The 22,147-nt window shown below is 37.0% G+C and overlaps 1 protein-coding gene across 2 annotated transcripts in view; it reads right to left on the bottom strand.

The window, feature by feature from the left end:
• Positions 1-343: 343 nt before the first annotated feature.
• Positions 344-22,147, bottom strand: part of LOC131425121 (serine-rich adhesin for platelets) — a 51,383-nt gene continuing 29,579 nt past the window's right edge. For both annotated transcript variants that reach the window (XM_058586727.1, XM_058586728.1), the window contains exons 2-3: positions 11,444-11,734; positions 344-4,202 (exon numbers count right to left, since the gene is read on the bottom strand). In XM_058586727.1, coding sequence (XP_058442710.1) covers positions 1,921-4,202; positions 11,444-11,734 — 2,573 coding nt within the window. In that variant the 3' untranslated portion in view covers positions 344-1,920. The remainder of the gene's footprint in view (positions 4,203-11,443; positions 11,735-22,147) is intronic.

The raw sequence follows: 22,147 nt of genomic DNA, 5'->3' as shown, positions 1-22,147 counted from the left end.
CAACCTTTCACGGAAAACAATTCAAGCAAATATTTTACTTAGCATTAGAAATTATCATTAGGACTACAATGTGTCTGTTGATTTTACAATAATAAACAATAAACAAGAAACAAATGAAACGGATGGCGTTGTTAGTAGAGTGCTATGTGAAATAAATGATCAATGCATTTTCCAATGAATAATTATTACTCTTGGGTTTCAATATCACATGAAGCACAGTTGCCATATGAATGAAATAAATCATACATTTTACGAAATATGTTATCGGTTTAATTTACATTGAACCCCTCAGCATGATGACCATCCCATTCTTTTATGTCTACTTAAATAAATACACGTCTGCTAAAAATATTAAATTTATTTTTTCAGTATTTTCTTTTTTGACTTTTCGCAAAAAACTCTTAGACATAGATTTTCTTTTGCGAGTGTTTATAATGACAAATTGAAAGTCGTGAAATGATTTAAATCATCATCTTAGAAACTTAGTCCTACACGTGTCATCCATCTGTTATCATCGTTATTTTGTTATACCCAATATTTGATATGATAAGGATTCAGATTAGGGCTTGTGGATCTCTTGCAATGAACTTTATTTACACTAGATTTAAAAATTTGCTCTGTACTTTGATGAACTTGTAACGTTTAAAACCGATAACATTCTTCTCATACGATACTGAATCCATTTCAAAACATTTGGTACAAAATGCTTAGAGCAGCTTCTGATTTATTTATGTTTTTTGACAGCAAGCATTCGTACGACCAGAGCAAATTGAAATTAAATTTTCGTTACACGATTATGACGCTCTTCAGTTGCACTATTTTCTCGAATACAAAATAATTAAAAGAAAATCGGTTACTTGTGTGGAAAAGATGAAAAAAGTCACCTAATTACATCGTGCAAGATGCGTTGCAATTTATCAGATATTATTATGTTTGTATGGGAATTGGGTATGATGTGTGAAAACAGAACAGAGGGGGTTTCCTTCTAGCCAACTGTTTTGAATGTTTATAAATAAACTTTAAATTGTGGAGCCGCTCAGTACTGCATTTGTTTGTGTGGGTGTATAAGCCTCGTTTTAAGTTTCTTAGTGAAATGAGGCTAACATAAAAATGACACTGCTAAACATTATGTAAAAAGAATACAGTCTTTCATATTTATTTGAACTAAAACACATTTCGCATATAGGTATGTGCATGTGTGTCGTCTGAATGAAAACACAACAAACGACGGATTTATTCAAATTTTTGTGGTTTATATAAAAATATATATTTACTTCTAGGAACCAAATAGTGACCTTGACTCGAAAGTTGTGAGAATTATACTGATGAATGAATTCGAAAAAAATCGCGACAATGATGTTGATGTGATTCTCTGTTTATAAAGTATTGGCCGAAAGGACGGAATTTGTTTCTTGTATAGCGCGTTTCTTTTTGAGTATGATTTCGCTGGTCGAGAATCGACGAAAAGTTGTATTTTGTGTGCATTGTTACAACACCGATTTTTTTAAAATAATTCAATGTTGCTTTAATGTTTTTAAACGACGCGACGTGCGTTCTTGTAGACTCATAGACGCCGTACGTCTCAATCACTTCTGGGACAACGTTTTTTTTCTATTTATAAGTAATTTGAATATGTTAACTGAGATTTTTAGTTTTACTGACAGCAAACCCACAGCGATGCTTCATGGCATTATATTTGTTTTGCCAATTAGTTCAAGATATACACTGCAGAAAGTTTTTAGGTTGGCAGTATTCTACAATAGTAAAATAAACATATTCCGATGGTTGAAGTAAAATGACTACCTCCGTATGTTTTATTTACCACTACTAAGTAATGTACCACAGATCTCTCTTGTGATGTTTTACTAGACTAAAATAAAAAAAGATACCTAATTTAAAAAAAAATCACAGCATTTTCTTTTAATTATTTTGCAATCGATAACAACCATTGGCGTTCCAGATACTATCGTGCACTGATTTGTCTTTGCGTACACGCCAAAGCATGAGCTCTAAACTAGCTCGGCTATCCTCCAGGGAACAGTGGCCGAGCAAATTGGTAATACTATTATTACTACTAATGCGTTTGCTGTTGTCACAGCTCGCATTATTACTACTATCGTTACTATTACTATTACTACTACTGCTACTACTACTTTTAATGATACTACTGCCGCTACATATTAGTTCAGCATTAGTATGATGCGACCGCGAGTATATCGGGCCACATGTCCCCTGCATCTGGATGTCACGCTTGAGAATGTTTTTGGTAAGTGACTTGAGTGACTGTCGAAAAGGGAATCCATTCATGTGCGGAAACGTGATGGATGTGTCGATCACAGTTTTATGGATGAGTTTTAATACTTTCAGATCATTCTCGATAGCATGACCTATCAGGATTGTATCATCATAGATAAAGCGTAAGAGATCTTCTTGTACTCGTTTTAAAGTGACATAGTTGCCTGGTTTGGCAAAGTCCGCCTCTGTGACACCCGAATAGCGAGTGTTGTAATCGACTATCTCAATATCTGGTTTAACAATTTTTTCGTACACTAGTGAACCGTCCGTCGATACAACTGTCACCTTGGTCAACTCCAGACCTCTACCAGTGTAGGACATTTCACAATCGAGCGCGAAGATACCGTCGCTCTCGTCATCGTCCACCAGACTTTCATGTAACGAATCAACACAATCTTCGTTAAAGTTGTTGTAGAAGAACTTATTGAGAAGCAATTCCTCCATCTTCTTCATCTTTCTTGGTGACGGCTGTGTTCTTAAAAATCCATCAAAAGGTCCATTAAAGCCGGACTGCAGCCCTGTCCAAACATGGAGTTTGTTGATTGTGCATCCTTTCACATCGACGTTTCCGTTACAGCATGAGTATACTTTTATGAATTCGAGACCAGTGAAAACACGTGTTAATCGTCCCCAATGATAAATGCAATGTTCTTGTGTTAGGTACTCTCCGTCACAGGTGGTGAAGAATCCTTTGCCGCATCGACAACATTCACGTTCCTCACTCGGTTGTAGTTGCATATCTGCACTCAGTGATGAGTCCAGGGACGTTGACTTACTCGATAGCCGATACATTAGCAGTGCATCATTGTCATCGATATTGGTTGGCGAGGAAGTTCCACTTCCCTGCCCGCTGTCATTGTCGTCACTTTTGTCTGCTTCGGTAGCAATTATTCGCTTCTTTGCCTCAGTCACCACAGTGGCGGCAGACGTCGGGTAAAGTTGTGCCGGACGGAAAAAATCGTGTGGAAACTTATAGATGATCGCTTTGTTCGAGTCCAGATCATATTCCATGGGGAATCCAAGTTGTTTCATCACGTCTTTGTCAAGAATATATTTGCGAAGATACTTGACCAGATCGTTCTCGTGAAGATTCAACTTGATATATTGACGTAATGGTGAAGTTTTCGTTATACTTGCTGCTGGACCACCAGTTACGGATGAACTCAAATGGTCAGCTGTGTTTCCTTTGTAATATTTTCTATCTGATCGCTGTACTGCAACCCCACGAGTATTATTGTTACCACTCAAATCTGTACGACCTTGCTGGTAACTAGTGTTTTTATCTATCTTGTTAGAAGCGGATAATTGAGGTGTTTTTACCAATGATGCTGGCGTTGGCAATGATGGCCATAATGCGTTTGCAGAACTGATCGCTTCACGTTGACTGATGTTCATGCTTTTGGACGGTGAGCATGATTTCGATGTATGAATTGCAAGCGACGAGCTCGAAGATGATGCAGACGAGTTGTAATAGTATTTCGAGTGTGTAATGTGATCATCTTGTAGTGCGTTGCCAACGTCGCCACTAGTGATCGACGACGATGTCAGCTTTTTTACGTTACCATTGTTAGCGTTGCTATTATTAGCATGTTTTTTATATTGTTTCTTTTTCGTGTATTTGCGCTGTTTCTTAGTCCTGCCTTGAGTATTTGGCGTGTCTTCACCATGAGTACTGCCACAACTGCTACTACTCGTGCTGCCACTGGTGGCACCACTACCACCACCTGAACAACTGCTAACATCGTTGGTCACTTTGCCATCGCTAACACTGTTGAAGGCCGAAGACGACGATGATGACGACGATGACGAAGGCGATAGCGAGCGCGTGGTAGCATTTTGTTCATCATTTTCATTAATATTACCATTAATTGAATGATTGCTGCCGCTCGACCCAGCTGAAGGCGCATCTTTAACATGGAAGAAAAAGAAGAAAAACACGATTTAGAACATTGCTGCTCAACGTTCAAACTTCCGATTGGCTCGTTCTGAGATCGGTGGTTAGATAGTTGGCATGAACCGCAAGATCACGCCTTTTGTTCAGTGTGAAATCTTCAAATGTAGCACCGATCTAAAAACTTCACCATTATTCGGAACTTCTTATGCGTTTTGCTACAGCTTTCGCACTTAGGTACTAAATGGGCGTATGGGTATGCGTGAATGATATAATATGGAATTGGTAGTGGCGCCACCAAATGGTAATTTAGCAGTAGTTTCAGTACCGGCAGCACTCGTATAACGCCTATGCAATTCTTCTTATATGTATTATTTTTATTGTATTTTTATAGCCATAACGAAGGAAGTGTGACTAATGTAATGAGGTGAACACACGAGGCATCGTGAACGGACAAAGTCTTTATTTTACTTGTAATTCTCAATGCAAAGGTAAGCCAGCTGGAGAAGCAACCACTCAGAACCGGGCAGTAATAATGACTATGGTTTACTGTTTTAGGAAACATCGGTTAAACTTGAAGGTAAATTTTGGTTCGAATAATCTTTTGGACTAATGCTCCAAAATCAGCACAAGTTGGCTCGGCATAATGTTTATACATCAATTGCAAAGTAAATTTGTCAAAAAAGAAAAGTTGACTCCTCGTTGAGGATCCTTTCAACGATGGAAGGCCGAATATCTTCTTTCTGTGTAAATAAAGATATGAGGATATTTCCCATTGATTAAGAGGTTTACATATTTTATCTTAATATTAAGGAAAATCGTTAACAAAACGTAGTTTTGAGTGATGATTCAAAGCGGAAGAATCGACCGAATCTGTATACATACCCATAGACAAAACTGGATTTTTTTATCATGTCAATCATAGAATACACTATCATCTCAAACAGTGCTCACATGTGTCTTGATAGCACACTGATTGATAAAAAATCAACGAGTCCACAGACTTCGGCATCTTCAATCAGATCATTGAGATCATTGAAACCTTGCACAAAGATCATTACATCATTGTCATGGACAGTCTAAGTTCCAAAAGAAGCTCTTCGGGCGATGAAGTCAGGAAAGTGTCGCCCGTATTTCCTGGGGAAAAACGTTGAGAGCTTTATCTGCAAATCAATCTGCTCCATTGAAATTTTCAGTATATCTTGTCAGAAAATTCTCGAAAGTTGGCAAACCTCAATGGAGCAATGGCGAACTGGGACAATGGCTACACTCTATCATTCCTAGGGTATCGACGAAATCTTGGTTCATGGAGATGAACATGAGTCACGATTTCATTCTGGTGTGTTAGGCTCGCGGAGAGCGATCTCTGCACCTGTGGTGACGGTTATCAGGACTTCGACTATGTTGGGTGGTCATGCGCAGAGTATCGCGACGGACCTATTGGAATCGCTCAGGGACCGGCTCGGAATGTGTTAACGAGTCGGGATAGCTTTTTTATGCTTCTCTTTTTATGTCGGGATAGTTCTTTTATGCTTCCCAGCATGCGGGACACTCGCTGGGTCCTCGTGACCCGGGGGGTGTTTCCCGCGGTCCCACACGGACCGAAAGATGCGGCCACCACCGATATTTGTGAGCGAGATAACTTCAAACCCATCAAGCATTACCATTTACAGGGTTGTTACGAAAAAAATCGAAATCAAATTTTCGAGCGAAGCGTTTACACCATAAAAATACAGTTGTTACGTTCCGCAGAACTTGAAAATCCACTTGAATATAATCTAAAACTCTGCATAGCCGCATTAGACCTTTCAAAATTGCAGTAAATTAGAACAATTTCTATTAAGCAGCTTGTTCATCTGTTATGCCAAATGACCATTATGTCAAATAACCATTATGCCAAACGGCGTTATGCCAAACGGTATTATGCCGAAAGTGGTAGCCCCTCAAAAACCATAATGTAGATGTTACACCAATTAGTTAAATTATCCAACTGTTCTTATAGGAACTCTGAGTCACTAAAACACTTGATAAAAAAATGTGGATCGTTGTGATTTGGAATTTTCAAATCACACAATTTTACATGTTTTTGAATATAAGTTTGGGTGAAATATGACGCTCCATTTATTTTTTTACTACAGAAGAAGCGAGCAGCAACAAGGGCCCGGAAATTGTATTCGCGTCTTTTACAGTGTCCGGATACATGCGTTATGATAGCCGATGAGGTTTATGTTAAGAAGGACTCAAAAACCCTTCCAGGTTCACAATACTTAACTGTTGTCGTTGGAGAGGATGTGAGCGATGCGGACAGGTCGATTCAAGTGGAGAAATTCGGTCGAATGGTACTGGTATGGCAAACAATATGTTCCTGTGGTTTGAAGTCAACCATTTTTTACACTACCGGAACTATAAATGCAGAAACTCAATTGGCGTGCGGAAAAGGGTATAAATTTCGTTGAGAAAAATATTAATTTACCAATTTACCCTCAGCTTCGACACATCGAACGTTACTGGGCAATCGTGAAGAGGGTCTTCAAGTTCTTACCACCAGTCTTTAAGGCAGCTAGAAACATGCAGGAATTCAAAAAAACTTGGACCAAGCGTCCAAAACATGCGATGGAACACTTGTCCGGAACTTGATGAAGAGCGTTCGATCAAAAGTTCGAAAATTCGTGAAGGAATAACTTTACATCCGGTTTTCATTATACTCAAGTTTAACCTCGTACAATAAAGGATCAATTTTTAGTTTGAATAAAATATTGTTTATTATCATAATTTGAAAAAAAAAAATTGGTGGATAGCTTATTTTCGATACACTCCTTACTAAGCAATAAGCAGGACTGTGTGTTGTCGATCTATCTTGGCATTTTACATTACCGAGAGCTCGAGAATTGGTTTTAAATGTGTAATTTTCAAAATGTAGACATACGTTACTGCACTAACAGAAACTCATTGAAGTCATTTAAGGAATTTTATTAAAGAAATCCATCTTAGAAATGTAGAACCTATAGCTGACATCATGTGCAGATTATGGATTTATTTTAAATGTATAGTATGATAAAACATGATTAAACCGATAGTAAGACTATTTAATGTAATATGTCAGTCGTTTATACGAGTAGTACAAAAAATCACACAAGAAATGAAGGTTATGTTTCTCATCCAGTAGTATACCTTCAAATTGGTTATCGCTCGGTGAGTTACGTGATAATTTTTTTATCTCTTGATTTACGACATATGCATCCTATCTGCTAGGGTTATAGATATCGTAAACCACGACCATCCTAAAATAGGTATCCGGCATAGATTAGCAGCAACGTGTAAATTGAAATGGGAACGTAGCTGCTCGCTGAACGACTTTGGTCTGTACACTCGCGCACTTGTAGTACGGCACTAAGTAACTCAGAGGACCACCAAATAAGGGTTTACTCGCCTTTCTGGTGTCTGAAACGAATAAAACAGTACGGGCAACGGTGTTCCAGTCCACACACTCGCATTGACTGCGTGTTTTGGCGAGTGGAGCACGAGTGTCGACGTAATTGTTATGTAAACTAAATGAAAAAGATGATTTTTATTATCAACATTACGTCGGTACGTGACCTTGTGACGACGGTACACACAAGAGAGTAGCTTCAAAGAGGCGTGTTAATGGCCACAAAATGACTACACAGGTCAGGTCGCATATGGTCGTAGCCTTTGATAGCTACTTCAATTAGACATTGAATGCGATCATCCAATAGGAACAGAACAGATTGTTTCAGTCAGAATTCGCAAAATTTCCCTGAAAAAAATCAACATTTTTATTTTTTGTTCAAATATTGACAGTTTGGTTCTATTTGGTCATAAAAACGATTTGCCAAAACATAATGTCACAGCAGAACCATACCACTCTATAAATTTTAAAGGTAACATAATTCTGCAAACGATACAATTCATAGTTACTTAACTTGTCAAGTGACACAATATTCCATTCGTATAGAATTTTACTGGCTCCGAGTGTAATTTGCACTCAGCTACCAAGTGCCTCTGTATAGATTCATGTGTATCAATTATTCATTAAGAAGAAATGTGCTTCTGTGGCTCAGTCGATTACCGGCGTGCTTTGTGATCTAGTGTTTCTCGGTTCAAGTTGCGCTGTTGCTATCGATCTTTGGTTGTTTTTGTTTTTACTCGATTTCAATCTCAATTTTTGTAATTTTCAAATTACACAATTTTACATGTTTTTGAACATAAGTTTGTGTGAAATATGACGTTCAATTTATGTACATCTTATGAGATTAAAAATTACAAGATGTTTTCGAACTGGGAAGGAACTCTGCAGTACATGTATCGTTAGGTATATCCAACAACACTCACGCATACGTTCATGACAGAATTGATGTATTACTGCTAGAGCTTCGTTAATGAAAAAGATTGTCAGAGAGTTGTTAGATTTGTTTGCAAAAGAGACAAACTCAAGTCATGTACACCTGCCTTTAAAACGGTTCTGAAATTTTATTGTAACATGTGATAAATTGCAGATTCCAATATCGATTATTTCGGAAAAAAACTATTGATTTTTTCGGGAAAACTAATTTGCTTTTCTGTAACATCCTTCGTTTACGAGCTAGTTATAGCAATTTAGAACACCTTGAAATTTCGAATAAATCGATTTATTGGTTTTTGTGATATATTTTTATCTCCGAAAATGACTACAAAAACGTACCTAATCCACCTAGCAGTGAGATGATATCTTTTTCATCGATCATGTTTTCTGCATCAATATTCGTTTGTCTCTCAAGAATAGTTACTAGAAGGACTCATCGATTGCTTCACCAAAATAAGTAGGACAAAATATTTTTTCTAATAATCACAATTTCGATAAATATACATTTTTATTTATTTGAGTGATGCGAAAAGTAGAAAAATTCCAATACTAATTTTGATTGCAAGCGTCATACCATCGGGTTCCGTTCAAAAGCCCTACCATTGGGAGATCGATATCTCCGTGGATAGTTCACGAATTCTTACAATCTACGGCTTGTTTGAGTGATATTACGATAAGGTATCTAAATTTTGAACCATATATAGTTTTCAAGGTTAATTGTGACAGATATAAAAAAAGCTGCAAATTTGGCATTATCTATATCTAAAGATACCCCGTTCTCTGTTATGGTCTCTATGGTCTCAAAACGCGTTCCCCGCAATTGCAATTTGAGTCTGGGGAAGAGGAAAAAGTCACACGGGGCCATATCTGGAGAGTACGGTGCTTGGTTGAGTATCTGCGTTGGAAATCATCTCTTTGGCCACATCAACATGACGCTGTTTTTGAATGAAATTCAGCTTTTTTGGCACCAGCCGAGAAGCGACGCGTTTCAAACCCAAAACATCAGTTAAAATGTGTTCGGCTGATCCATAAGAGATGCCCAACAACACAGCCATTTCTCTAGTCGGTACAGAACGATTTTGCAACACGATTTGCTTCGCCGATCCAACGTTTTCTTCAGTAGCAGATGTTGTTGGGCGGCCAGGGATCTCATCATGATCCAAGCTTGTACGACCACCTTTGAAGCGTTTATACCACTCGTATGCCTGTGTTTTTCCTAGATACGATTCACCAAAGGCCTTTTCTAACATTTTCAACGTTTCGGAATACTTAAATCCATTTGCAACACAAAATTTTATGCACGCACGTTGTTCTGAATTTTCATCCATTATAAAAATCGCCACACGAAAATTTTTCAACTTCTTTGTATAGACGCCAAACAAAAACTAATCGTACGATATGCGTCAAAATTTGACAGAATGTGTATAAAACTTTACCGATTGGACAAGCGCGGGAATTTTAAAATGTAAATTCCGGTTCTTTTTTGATCATAAAGTATTTGTAAAAAATGGTAAAAGGCGTTTTGGCGTAGGGGTAGCACGAGGGACGGCGGAAACCCTTTTGGGAGTATACCGAACTCCACTCCTGGAAAATGTTGGTATGTGGAGTTCCAAATGCGGAAGAATTCGGAAATATATATGATTGCATAACACTGCGGAACGCTTCTGAAACCCTTTCCAAGATCCATTCCTTTCGTGCACTTGTTAGTCTTAGGCTTAGTCCATAAATCCTCCATAGTTATATAATTCCTTAACGATATTCATAGGTTACTTAATGAATGAGCCCTCTATGAGAAATCGATTTTTCATTTATTGTTTCAATCGATAGATATGTTTTCTGAGGACATATTTTCAAAGTTATGAAGTCGTACTTTAAATATTTTCGGAGATACTGTTCTTCGAATTTACTCGCGCCCAATTTTTCTTTTGAAGCGCGTTTTCTCGAAACCGTCCGTGCATACGATAAAAATAAAACCACTGATTTGATCGACATGAATCTTAAGGTTTAGTGTTTTATTTTGAATAAAAACAACAAGAAAACACTTTGTTTTTCTTGCATGTATGTTTATATGTAGCTAAGTATTGAAAATTCACAACTACATGAGGTTCACGCACTTGAGGCGAGTCTCCTGATCGTTTTAATGCATTATTTGTATTTATCAGAGATAAACTACGCAAAATATCATGTTAACGGGAAGTTTACGTTTCTAAAACCTGTCTTGGGAGATGCTCGAAATGTTCGCCATTTTGAATAATTTTGATAAAGAAAAATTGCTTTTCATATCCCATAACGTACATCTACAGATGGTCCAACATAAATTTTCGTGGAATCTTTCTGTTCAGTGAAATTGTTGTGGTCAGTGGTGTATCTAGAGGGGGGCGAAGGGGCACTCGCCCCGGGCGCGACATTTTTATGGGTTTATGGGGGCGGCAAACTAATATCCTTGGGACCTTTTTTTTCTCGCCCAAATCATCTTTCCGGAGATAGAATTCAGCTTTGTTTTGCTTTTTTTTTTGCTTACTAAATCAACGATGGGGGCGGCAAATCTCTTATTTTGTCCCGGGCGTCAAATTTTCTCGGTACGCCACTGGTTGTGGTTCCTGCTCAGTAAAATAATGAAAATGAACTACATTCACATTTTTTTCATAAAAGACAGAATAATAAAAAAAACAATAAATTTGAACGTTAAGAATTTGTCATTTCAATCATTTTCTTATATCGTTTTTTTGAACCCCGGCTCTAACCAAAGTTCGCCGGGGAATCGTTTCAATCGTTATTTGTTTGAAAATATATCCGAAAAACAATTAGGTAATATTGATGGCTACGGAAAATCGTGTTTTACCTTGGCGAAAATATGAATGAAAAATAAACATCCCCAGTATAAAGTAGCTTACCTTCCGCACATGTTGCTAGAAATTTCCCATTTCTGGAGAAGTCCATATCGAGCACCTGGCGGGTGTGGCCCTTGAGTGTCGTGTACAGCCATGGATGCTGATAGTTGGCTTCAGCTGTGCGCTGTTTCTTCACATTCGTTGCCACGGCGGAAGCTGCAGCTTTTCTGCCGGTCTTGTTCATCGCAGTACCGGAAGCAGCTGCCGAGCTGGGCTCGTTGTCTACCGTGCCGTGATCATGATTTTTCTGTTGCTTCCCGTCGGCTTTCTTATCGTTCCGGTTCGATGAGTCACCTAGAATGAAGGATAATACAAAGACGAATATAAGAATACACGGCCGTACAGTTTCAAAGTATTAGCTGGCGATTCCAATATTGTTATCTATACATTTATACTCGAAGCGACGATCAAAGAACAAAATCGAATCTAGCTCCCTACGTACTTACAAGGATTTTAAAGCAATAAGCAAACTCAACACCCAAGAAAATATGACATGAAAAAAAATGATGAAGGCTGCAGGAATACATTTTTTTGTTTCGTTTTTAGAGGCTCTAACCTTAAGATGACATTTTGAAGTCTTTTGAACACAGTACGGTATTCTTCTTTACACCTTCTACGAGTCATGATTAAATTCAAAAACTAAAATATTAATTTCTAGATATCGGCTGGATTCCGCAGTTCTAATTGACGTTGACAGCCGGCTATGCAAGCAAATCAAAGTCAGGATACTACATTCCGATGCGGAGCTTGACCTTCTGTTTCAACAGACTTCGTAGCCTACGGACTATGCATCCTTCTAAGTCAGAACTCGATCATACGACATTCAGATTGTAAGAGCCGCGCTTTATACTTTGAAACGTCAACCTGGGCTATGTAGGAGCCTCAAGCTTACAGAACTTCTCTTTGTTCTTTCAAGCAATATTGATCATATGTTGAAATACAAATATTTGATCACATGTTTTTAAATTGATAATGTTCTTTAGTTCAATCATGCGGAAACGTAAATAAAATTTTTATTAGACTGCTGGTTTTGCGAATTGTTTAATCACAATAAGCAAACATTTCCAGATTAACAAACACAGCGACGAACTATCAGATCGATAGACACCCAGTAACTGCAAGTTCAGGGTAACGACTTGCGTAAAATACTGGGCAAAGAAAGATCCTCATTGGCGTTTCATATCACTTTGCTATTTAACCCACTCGAACTTTGGAAACCCGTTCGAACATAGCCAACTCAACAAAATTAGATATCAAAATATATAAAGAAATACTGTTCTTATTAAAAGAGTGATGTGTATTTCGCAGGAGTGGGGTAAGAGATAAACAGTTTTGAGAAAAAAATGTTGTGTCAAAATTTAGAATCAATTGAATGATTCAGTGTAAGTTACCAAAAATATTTTTTGCTCGCTTTTTGAGAAAAAAAAATTTAAACGCGTGTTTCTGAAAACCAAAGTTCGTGAACACGATCTTGCAAAATAAACTGATCCGATTCTTTTCAAATTTTGGAACATACCTTATGATCAAAAAAGAACCGGAATTTTATACAAAAACGTGCCTAATCCACCTAGCAGTGAGATGATACCTTTTTTTATCCATCCGCATGTGTTTTTTGCATACATATTCTTCGGTGTTTCAGTTTTCATGACATTATTCTAATGTCTGTCGTTTTAAGTGGCAATTTGAGATTTTAATCACTCATTACTCTGTAATGTCGAAACTGCAAATCGAATCGAGTTTGAATCTAAAAGTGTAACAATCGAATAAACATTCCATGATATGTCGAAGAAATTTCCACTTAGAGTTTAGGGTAATTTAAGGTACTTCCAGTGCCGGTATTCAGGAAGCCATATGACGAATAAATTGCTATATTTTTGAGTCCAACTTTAAAGCTTTTCGGGATTATCATCTTCTATATCGCTTTGAATTTAAAAAATTCATCATCCTACAAATCCAGAATCGGAAGTCAGAATTGGATAAAATTAGATTTATTTTAATTTGAACTTTTGTTTCTGAAATTCGATTTGGCTTTTTTTGAAAAAACGATAGAGCTTTGAGAATCGATTCGAAACTGGAACCGGAATTCGAAATTCGGTGTTGCCGAAGTCAGACAAATTAACCTGAGTAGCTGTATAGTTTACATTTGTTTCAAAGTGTTTGAAAATCAATGTAGACATCTTTGAGGAATCGTAGTGTGAATTAAATTTTTGGGTGCCTTCCGAAATGAGAACTGATTACAACCAAAAATAAAATTAGTTTATTTGGTTATCGACTGAATCTCAGATGATTCTTAGATTTCATTTGAATCTTAGATCGGTTCAGCCATCTACGAGAAAAATGAGTTACACAGTTTTAATTTCGTTTCACATATCATCCTGTAGTTCCGGAACCAGAGGTCGGAGCCAAACATAATTCAGGAGCCTTGTTTGGGAGTATACGACTTTTCATGTGAATCTGAGTTTGTAGAAAACGGTTGAGTCATCTCCGAAAAAAATTGAGTGAAATTATTTGTCACACACGCATTTGCTGATCTCGACAAACTGATTCGAATGGTATATGGCTGTTATGTTCGTCCAGCATTTATTGCAGTAATTAGTTTAAATCAATATAATTATGGGATTGTTTTCAATTCGAAAGTATTGCCATCTTTGCCATCATCTGGTTTGCATATGTCATATTCGAACGATTATGTTGCCAAAAACAAGCCGTGCTAAAATCTGTCCGAGGCAAAATGTGATGAAAAAGGATGATGTACACAGTCTTAGTGGTACTTAAAAACAATCGTATGTAACAGTATAAAAAATCGTGTTTTCCGTTGTTTCCAAGCATTGAATTATCATATAGCGCTCAAAATTTCTACTACTGGAATAAGGGGAAAAGTCGCTTACACAAAAATATCGATATCTCCGTTAAAAATTGACGGATTTTAACAATCTATGGCTTGTTGGATTGGTATTACCATGCGGAATCTAAGTCCACAAACATATTCTGTTTTCAAGATCAATTGTGACAGATATTGGCAGAAAACTGAAAATTTTGACATAAAATTTCGTATAACTCAAAAAGTGAACATCCGATCTCAAAACCATTCAATAGCGTTCAGGGTGACGGAAAGACCTTGCATTTGCGACTAGTTTGATCAAAATCGGTCCAGCCATCTCTGAGATATACACACAAACACACACACGGACATTTGCTCAGTTCGTCGAGCTGAATCGATTGGTATATGACATTCGGCCCTCCGGGCCTCGCAAATTTTTTTTAAAGTTTGAGCGAATTCTATACCTATTTTTTATATTTATAAAAAAAGGTAAAACGCAAAATTTCTTTTTTTTATAAATTTCTTTATTATCGCCCTCAAAGTACTCTCCTCCTGCGGCAATACATGAATGCCAACACTTGATCCAATTTTCCATACAAGTTTTATAGGCCACCGAAGGTATGGCCTTTAGTTCACGCAGCGAATTCTCTTTTATAGTCTCTATGGTCTCAAAACGCGTTCCCCGCAATGGCAATTTAAGTCTGAGGAAGAGTAAAAAGTCACACGGGGCCATATCTGGAGAGTACGGTGCTTGGTTGATGATATTGGTTGAATTTTTGGCCAAAAACTGTGACACAACCAACGCTGAAATTCAGCTTTTTTGGCACCAGCCGAGAAGCGACGCGTTTCAAACCCAAAACATCAGTTAAAATGTGTTCGGCCCAACAACACAGCAATCTCTCTAATCGGTACAGAACGATTTTGCAACACGATTTGCTTCGTTGATTCAATGTTTTCTTCAGTAACAGATGTTGTTGGGCAGCCAGGGATCCCATCATGATCCAAGCTTGTAGCATTTATACCACTCGTATGCCTGTGTTTTTCCTAGACACGATTCACCATTTGCAACACAAAATTTGATGCACGCACGTTGTTCTAAATTTTGATCCATTATAAAAATCGCCACACGAAATGGTTTTCATCGACTTGTGACACGGTGCATTGTCTAGATGAAAAAAAACTTTTCTTCATCAAATGAGGCCGTTTTTTTGAAATTTCGTCCTTCAAACGCTATATAATAGTCACTGTTGATGGTTTTTCCCTTTTCAAGGTAGTCGATGAAAATTATACCATGCGAATCCCAAAATACAGACGCCATAACCTTACCGGCCGATTGTTGAGTCTTTCCACGCTTTGGGTTCGGTTCATCGCGTGCAGTCCACTCAGCTGACTGTCGATTGGACTCCGGAGTGAAGTGATGGAGCCATGTTTCGTCCATTGTTATATATCGACGAAAAAATCGGTTTTATTTCGATATAACAGCTCCAAACACTGCTCAGAATCATCAATCCGCGATTATGAGCTCACGCGGCACCCATTTTGCACAAAGCTTTCTCATATCCAAATATTCGTGAATAATATGTCCAACACGTTCCTTTGATATCTTTAGGGTGTCAGCTATCTCGATCAACTTCACTTTACGGTCATTGAAAATCATTTTGTGGATTTTCTTCACGTTTTCATCGGTAACAGCCTCTTTTGGACGTCCACTGCGTTCATCGTCTTCGGTGCTCATATGACCAGTACGAAATTTTGCAAACCACTTACGAATTGTTGCTTCGCCTGGTGCAGAGTCTTGATAACACTCATCAAGCCATTTTTTGGTATTGGCGGCACTTTTTTTCATCAAAAAAGAGGGTTTCATCAACACACGAAATTCCTTTTTTTACATTTTTTTCACAATAACAAAAGTAGCTTCACTCAAAATGCAATATCTCACAAACTAATAATCAAACAGCTGTCAAATTTATACACGTATCTTTTGAAGGTTGGTACTAACTGAAAATGGTATGGATTTAATTCTAGTGGCGCCCTCTCATAGAAACGATACGAACTTTTCAGTCGATCTGTTAGTGTTTACTACAATTTTTCGATTGGTAGCTCTAGAGGTTGCTACTCGTATGTTTGCTGATAAAGTGAAGTAGAAAAATTTAAACAAAGTGGTATTTTTGCAGTAGTAACTACGATTCTTGCTTTGTACAAGCTTATTCCAGCTTTTTCGGCTCCGTGGTAATACAGCACGCAGTAAATGCTTTTGAGAAGATACTACAAACAACAGACTTTACTACATTTTATTCATACGACCCATTGTGTTCACCGCACAACGTGATTCTCAAAAGAGGTTTTTGGGAATGCTCTGTTACCGCTTTATTTTTCAATATTACTATATGGAAATTTAACTAAATATTGTTTAAAAAAGCTTTATAATGTGAAAAAAGTTTGAATAAATTTGCTTAAGCTGTTTCTCCGTAAAAAATAATTGTTTTTTTATACATATTATACCCTACTCCCCCCTTAAACTGGTACATTTTCGACCTTCTGTACAACAAGTTGGTGTTGCTTCACTTGAATAAAACGAGCCGTGTTATAAACGCATGCCCCAGTACGGAGAGATTCTTTCCATCGAAAAAGAAGACCGGAGAACGTAACCAATTCATCGTAATTCCAGAATTTCGCCAATATTTCCGGAGAAAATATTACAATTTCTTGATTTTATAAATCAATCGACTTCTATTCAGATTTAGGATGATGATGATTTTCGAGTCCAGTGGTATAAATATAAAATATCAGGTGGTTCTTTTTTCAGAAAAGTTGAACACCACTTCATCAATTGAATACGAAGACGATAAGTTTAATTCCAATTCTGCACAGAACTTTGAAAGATTTGTTATTTTGATTGTCGCATTGTTTATAGGCAATATACAATTTCACCAGAAAAAAGAGCACTTGAAATATACAAAAGTTCCCACCTCTAAGCGGACATCATGCTCAATTAGTTTTGACATTTCATATATATGTTTTTTTTGCCATTTATATATATGTTTTTTTTGCCCATATCTTTACATTGTCATTGTGTTATTGGGGTAGAATCTCGTGGCATTGTACATAAGATCTATTGAAAATCAAAGTTGGAAAACAATTAAAAAATATAACAAAATTGCGTTAGGTTATCTCGCAGCTGTTCATTTCATTTAAAATGCTTGCTTGCTTCTCTATCTTGGCAATTGATGGTCCAGTTATGTTTCTCACGTGGCTTTATCAATAGTTGGCAAGCTGCAATAAAAAAAGTTGATTCACTCTTCTTGGCAGACGGTTTACAGATGGTCTCTCACGAATTGTTTCGTGGGATAAAACACCATGGCAGTTGTGCTTTATGAAACATACGACAAACAACTGCGATTTCTTTACCGGGTATCACATTATTATTCATACTTCGTGGGATAGTATGACGAATTTCTCTCGAAATATGAACATTATTTTCATAAGTCAATGTGAAATCACAAGATGTATTGTATTGCACGTGAAATAATACCAAAATTGAAAGTTTCGGCTCTTGGTTGTACATTTGCTGAACTTGCTTTTTTCTAAGAGCGTGTTGATTACAGGTTCGAATTTAACTTGTTATAGTTTACCGATCCTCAGTGCGGGTAAATTTTAGAAACCAAATCAATCAATTCAAAGATCTTTTAAATACATATGCTTTGTGAATACTACGATATTAAGCTTTTGTCATACCATCTTCAGGGTGTTAGTTTCTCTTGACATGAAACAAATTCAAACCTGCTTCCCACAATAATCTATTTCATCAGCGAAACTTGATGCATTGTGTGTTCGCTCATCCTTTGCAGCAAGTATGTGGTTTCAGTTTCGCTTGTTTTCCAACGTGCAGCTTGTGCCATTAGCATATATTTTCGCAACGTATTTCGTCTCAGATTTTGGCTTGTGACAGTACTCGGCGCAACTGTTTTCATTACTTACATTGTTTATATGCTTTTCTCATATGCATCAATCGGGTTTCCAATGAACGTATAGACTTTCTCATGGGTGACCAACTTTTATTTCATTTTCGTTTGCAGTGCTTCCCACACCGGACCGCTTAATTTACGATCGTTTCTATTTTTGCATACATAAACAGATCAAATTGCAAAATTTTCTTTAAAATCGATTACCATACCTCGCCTACAGCTGCCGAGCTTGATATGGCCGGCATGGTGCAGACAATCAATGATAAACCAGTTCTCCGGTGAATAACTGTATTTGCTGCTACCGATGCAAAACCTGTTTACATAAATACACCAGGGTTACTCCCGAGTGGTATTGAATAGAGTTGGTCTTCTTTTACTTGAATTTCACCATGTTCAAGATACAGATTCAGCACACAGTTTCCCGCGAGAAACCGTGATAATTTGAAAAATTCTTCAATGCGGAAATAAGATCACACCACAAATGGTGCTGTTATCAGCTCGATCGAATTCAACTCCTCTAGCAAAACAACGAAAAGTAAAGTTGACTAAACTTTTCAGTGTCGAATGAGGGGCGACGACGAGCCCATTCTTTTGGTTGGTCAATTTCCGAACTAGTGGTTGGTCTTGTTGTCGCTCAATGTTTACACACTACTTGCTTGATTTACCGCTTATCATGCCTGTAAAGTTGTAGATAGATAGATGTTGGAACGATTGACGCACCTCGGAGTAGTTGTCGATGTATGAGCGATTGTAGCAGCACCTCGTCTACACATTTGCTACAGATTAGGTTTATAATCGATTATTTCGGTTTGGCAGGATGCCTATGGTCTGTGCCAAGGCTAATCAATGTATGTGTTTCTTGAAGCGTATCTGCTATCATGTAGCCTGTTCTTTGTCTTTTGAGGAAGAAAAAAAAATATATACTACGTGAGTTGCGTTTCCGATTAATTACAATTTGATACTAGCGATTGATGTAGAAGCCGTTTGTCTAGATTTTAAAACCATGCACGGATAAAAATTCATTACCGGTACCATGATTAAGAAATTATCAAAATCATAAAATATGTCATCTCATGAGATCACGCTTATTATTAAAAATATTATGAGCAACATGATTTAAATCATGAAAATTTTTATGGAAGATGAGTTATACTCATGATATGAATCATTTTGTTCATAAAATCATCAGTAATAGGCATGATCTCATGAGAAGACATGTTTCATGATTTTCATAATATCTAAATCATGGTGCCGGCAATGGATTTTTATCCGTATGGGAATCGCTTGCATAACATCGCGCGACAAATATTCGTCTATCATTCATTAGTGTAGAAATGCTTGAAACAGTCGGAAGCACATACCCTACTGAATTTACTGCCCAAAGTCCTTTAAAATATAGTTTCCGTTACCGTGTTTCCCCGAGGGATTTCTCGGTGAGAATTTGAAACCTTTTAGTTTAAACTTGTGAAATTTCAATAAAATTTCAAATTTTTTATGCCAATTTATATTATGTTTAAAGGCCCGAACCAGCCTAGAAGTCGTGTGATATCTTTCGGTGAAAAATTAAGAAAGGAATAGAACAACTAGCTTCCTATTTTCATGTTGTAAAAGCCGACAATTACAGGGAATTCTTCTTTCTGGTAAATTTCAGGTACCAAATTCTTTGAGAATAACCGTTTCACTAGAATATCTATTTGTTCAACCTTTTTTCCTTCTTTTCGCTACAGTAATGCGTATTATTTATATGACTTTATGCCTTTTGTCGTGAATACGACTTACTTTACTATGGGGTGCCTTTTCAAAATTTAACCTCTGAGAGAGTGATAAGTTTTTGATCGTGAATATCACTTGTTGTATCTAACGAATCAACATAATTTTTGCTACACGCCATTGGAAATATGATCACAATTTTATGATAAAATTATCAGTTGTGTGACATAATCTCAAATAATTCAAAATTAAACTTTTCTGAAATGTTTGGTATAAACGAGTATCAAAGAGGATAATTCATAAGGCGCGTTTGCCTTTCTTGTATTTTTAAAGCTCATAGCTCAGTGATCTGTGAAAGGATTTATATAATCGAACTACCAATAGAATCGAAATTTTTCAACTTAAACGTGTATAGCAAAAGCATTGAAGTACTCAGAACGCGTTCTGAGGAAGAGAACAAAATATCTGCTGCTGTACAACAAATCGTTCGAGAAAAATGTTCCGAAAAGTGGTGAATATCGTAGTGAGTTCCTCAATTTGGTCCTTCTGAATGCTAGAAACGAATCCCTACAGCATATTGATATTTTCTTTCAATATGCAATTATGCAAATCCGAAATGAAATAATCGACATTAAAATTCTGTATGCGGCTATTTTTATAGCCGTTAGGACCGCCCATTAGTGAAAAAGCTACAAACGAAATCACGTAAAAAGAAAGCTCCTAACAAAAATTGGATCAATTTGGATTCTATCGCCACTGCGAGCAGATTTATTTTGTGTCATTTGCAAAGCTTGTTTCGTCTCCGACAAGAGCGATTACGTCACAGCTGCCAGTCATTTGCATTGATGAAAAAACAACGGTGGAGAGCATTACACAAAATCAGCCGTTCTAATGGCTCAAAAGTTTTCTAAAGAACTATTAGGATTTGTTGTTCGCAAATCAAAGGTAAATATCCTCAATTTAGTGAAAATCTAGAATAGCTTGGTTAGATTTGTGCACTTTTCGCTGTGTGAAATTCACAGTAATCGAGATCAAGTGAAGCCTTATTTGTGTTTGCGAAAAATGTTCCAGAGTTTAATGTCGTAGAGAATTACGCAATTTGATCCTCCTGAATGCTAGAAACGAATCCCTATAGAATATTGATAGTTTCGTTCAATAAATTATGCCTATTGTATCATTGATCAACCTAGCGAATTAATGTTTTCTTTATTGGAAGATTATAATCGGTTGTAAACGCTACACCTACACCAACCATATCAGTATCGCACCCACGTACAACAGTTCAGCCTGGAATTAGATGACGGAAGTCAGCGGCATCAATCGGAATTCGAATTCAACTCATCACTCTCCATCACAAACGCTTTCATAAAAGGTTCTTTTCAGAGCCACCATTATTTTATTATAAAGAACTATACTGCACGGAGAACCCTTTGATCATAAAATTGCGATATCACAGTTTTTGATATTTACGATAGTTGATTTAACTAATTTCTTTTTGATTCAACCAATATGGTTTTTGATTTGCATATATTCAAGTAGTTGAAAAATATGTTGTTTTGAATGCTGTCAAATGCCGGAGACAATTGAAAGCAAAACAATAATCGCAATGCGCAACAACTTTTTTAGTTGAAATCTGTTCGCGTCGCTCCAAAATGTCAATAAAAACAACATCGATAGTTAAAGCGTTTGGTGAAATTGTTTTCATTTGATTTGAGAAATTTATAATTCCATAACAAGTGTATATCTAATAGCGGTGTTGTGATAGAGTTAACCTTGTTTAAGATGAAAAAGATTTGGTGACAAATTAGAAAATGTTAAAGAATGATCATCTCGTAATCTTTCAGGTATGCGCAAAAATTTTATGCTTTAAATTCGATCATTGATTTACTTCCAGCAGACTGTTTTACTTCCAGCTGTTTGATACTGAAGATGATGTTCATGCATTAGCAATAAAACGCATTTGACATCAATTTAATTTATAAAAGTAACAGGAACGAAGGGTTTCAAAGACACAAAACGCACTGCGTTTGAATGACGCGTTTGAATTGCCGTCGCCGTTCCAATTCCCAGCGGTTGCTGCACCCAAGCTCATATAAATTGATTATCAGTGCACCCGTTTGAAGGCATCATCTTTCAATACTCATTTTAGGTCAGGTATTAGGCAAATCAATAACATCGTTCGAGTTGATTCAACTATTTGCAATGTTTAGA

Source organism: Malaya genurostris, chromosome 1 (assembly GCF_030247185.1).
Source record: "Malaya genurostris strain Urasoe2022 chromosome 1, Malgen_1.1, whole genome shotgun sequence".
Taxonomy (NCBI): Eukaryota; Metazoa; Arthropoda; class Insecta; order Diptera; family Culicidae; genus Malaya; species Malaya genurostris.
Note: the sequence above shows the minus strand (reverse complement) of the source record. Positions and strands in the feature narration are given on the sequence as shown.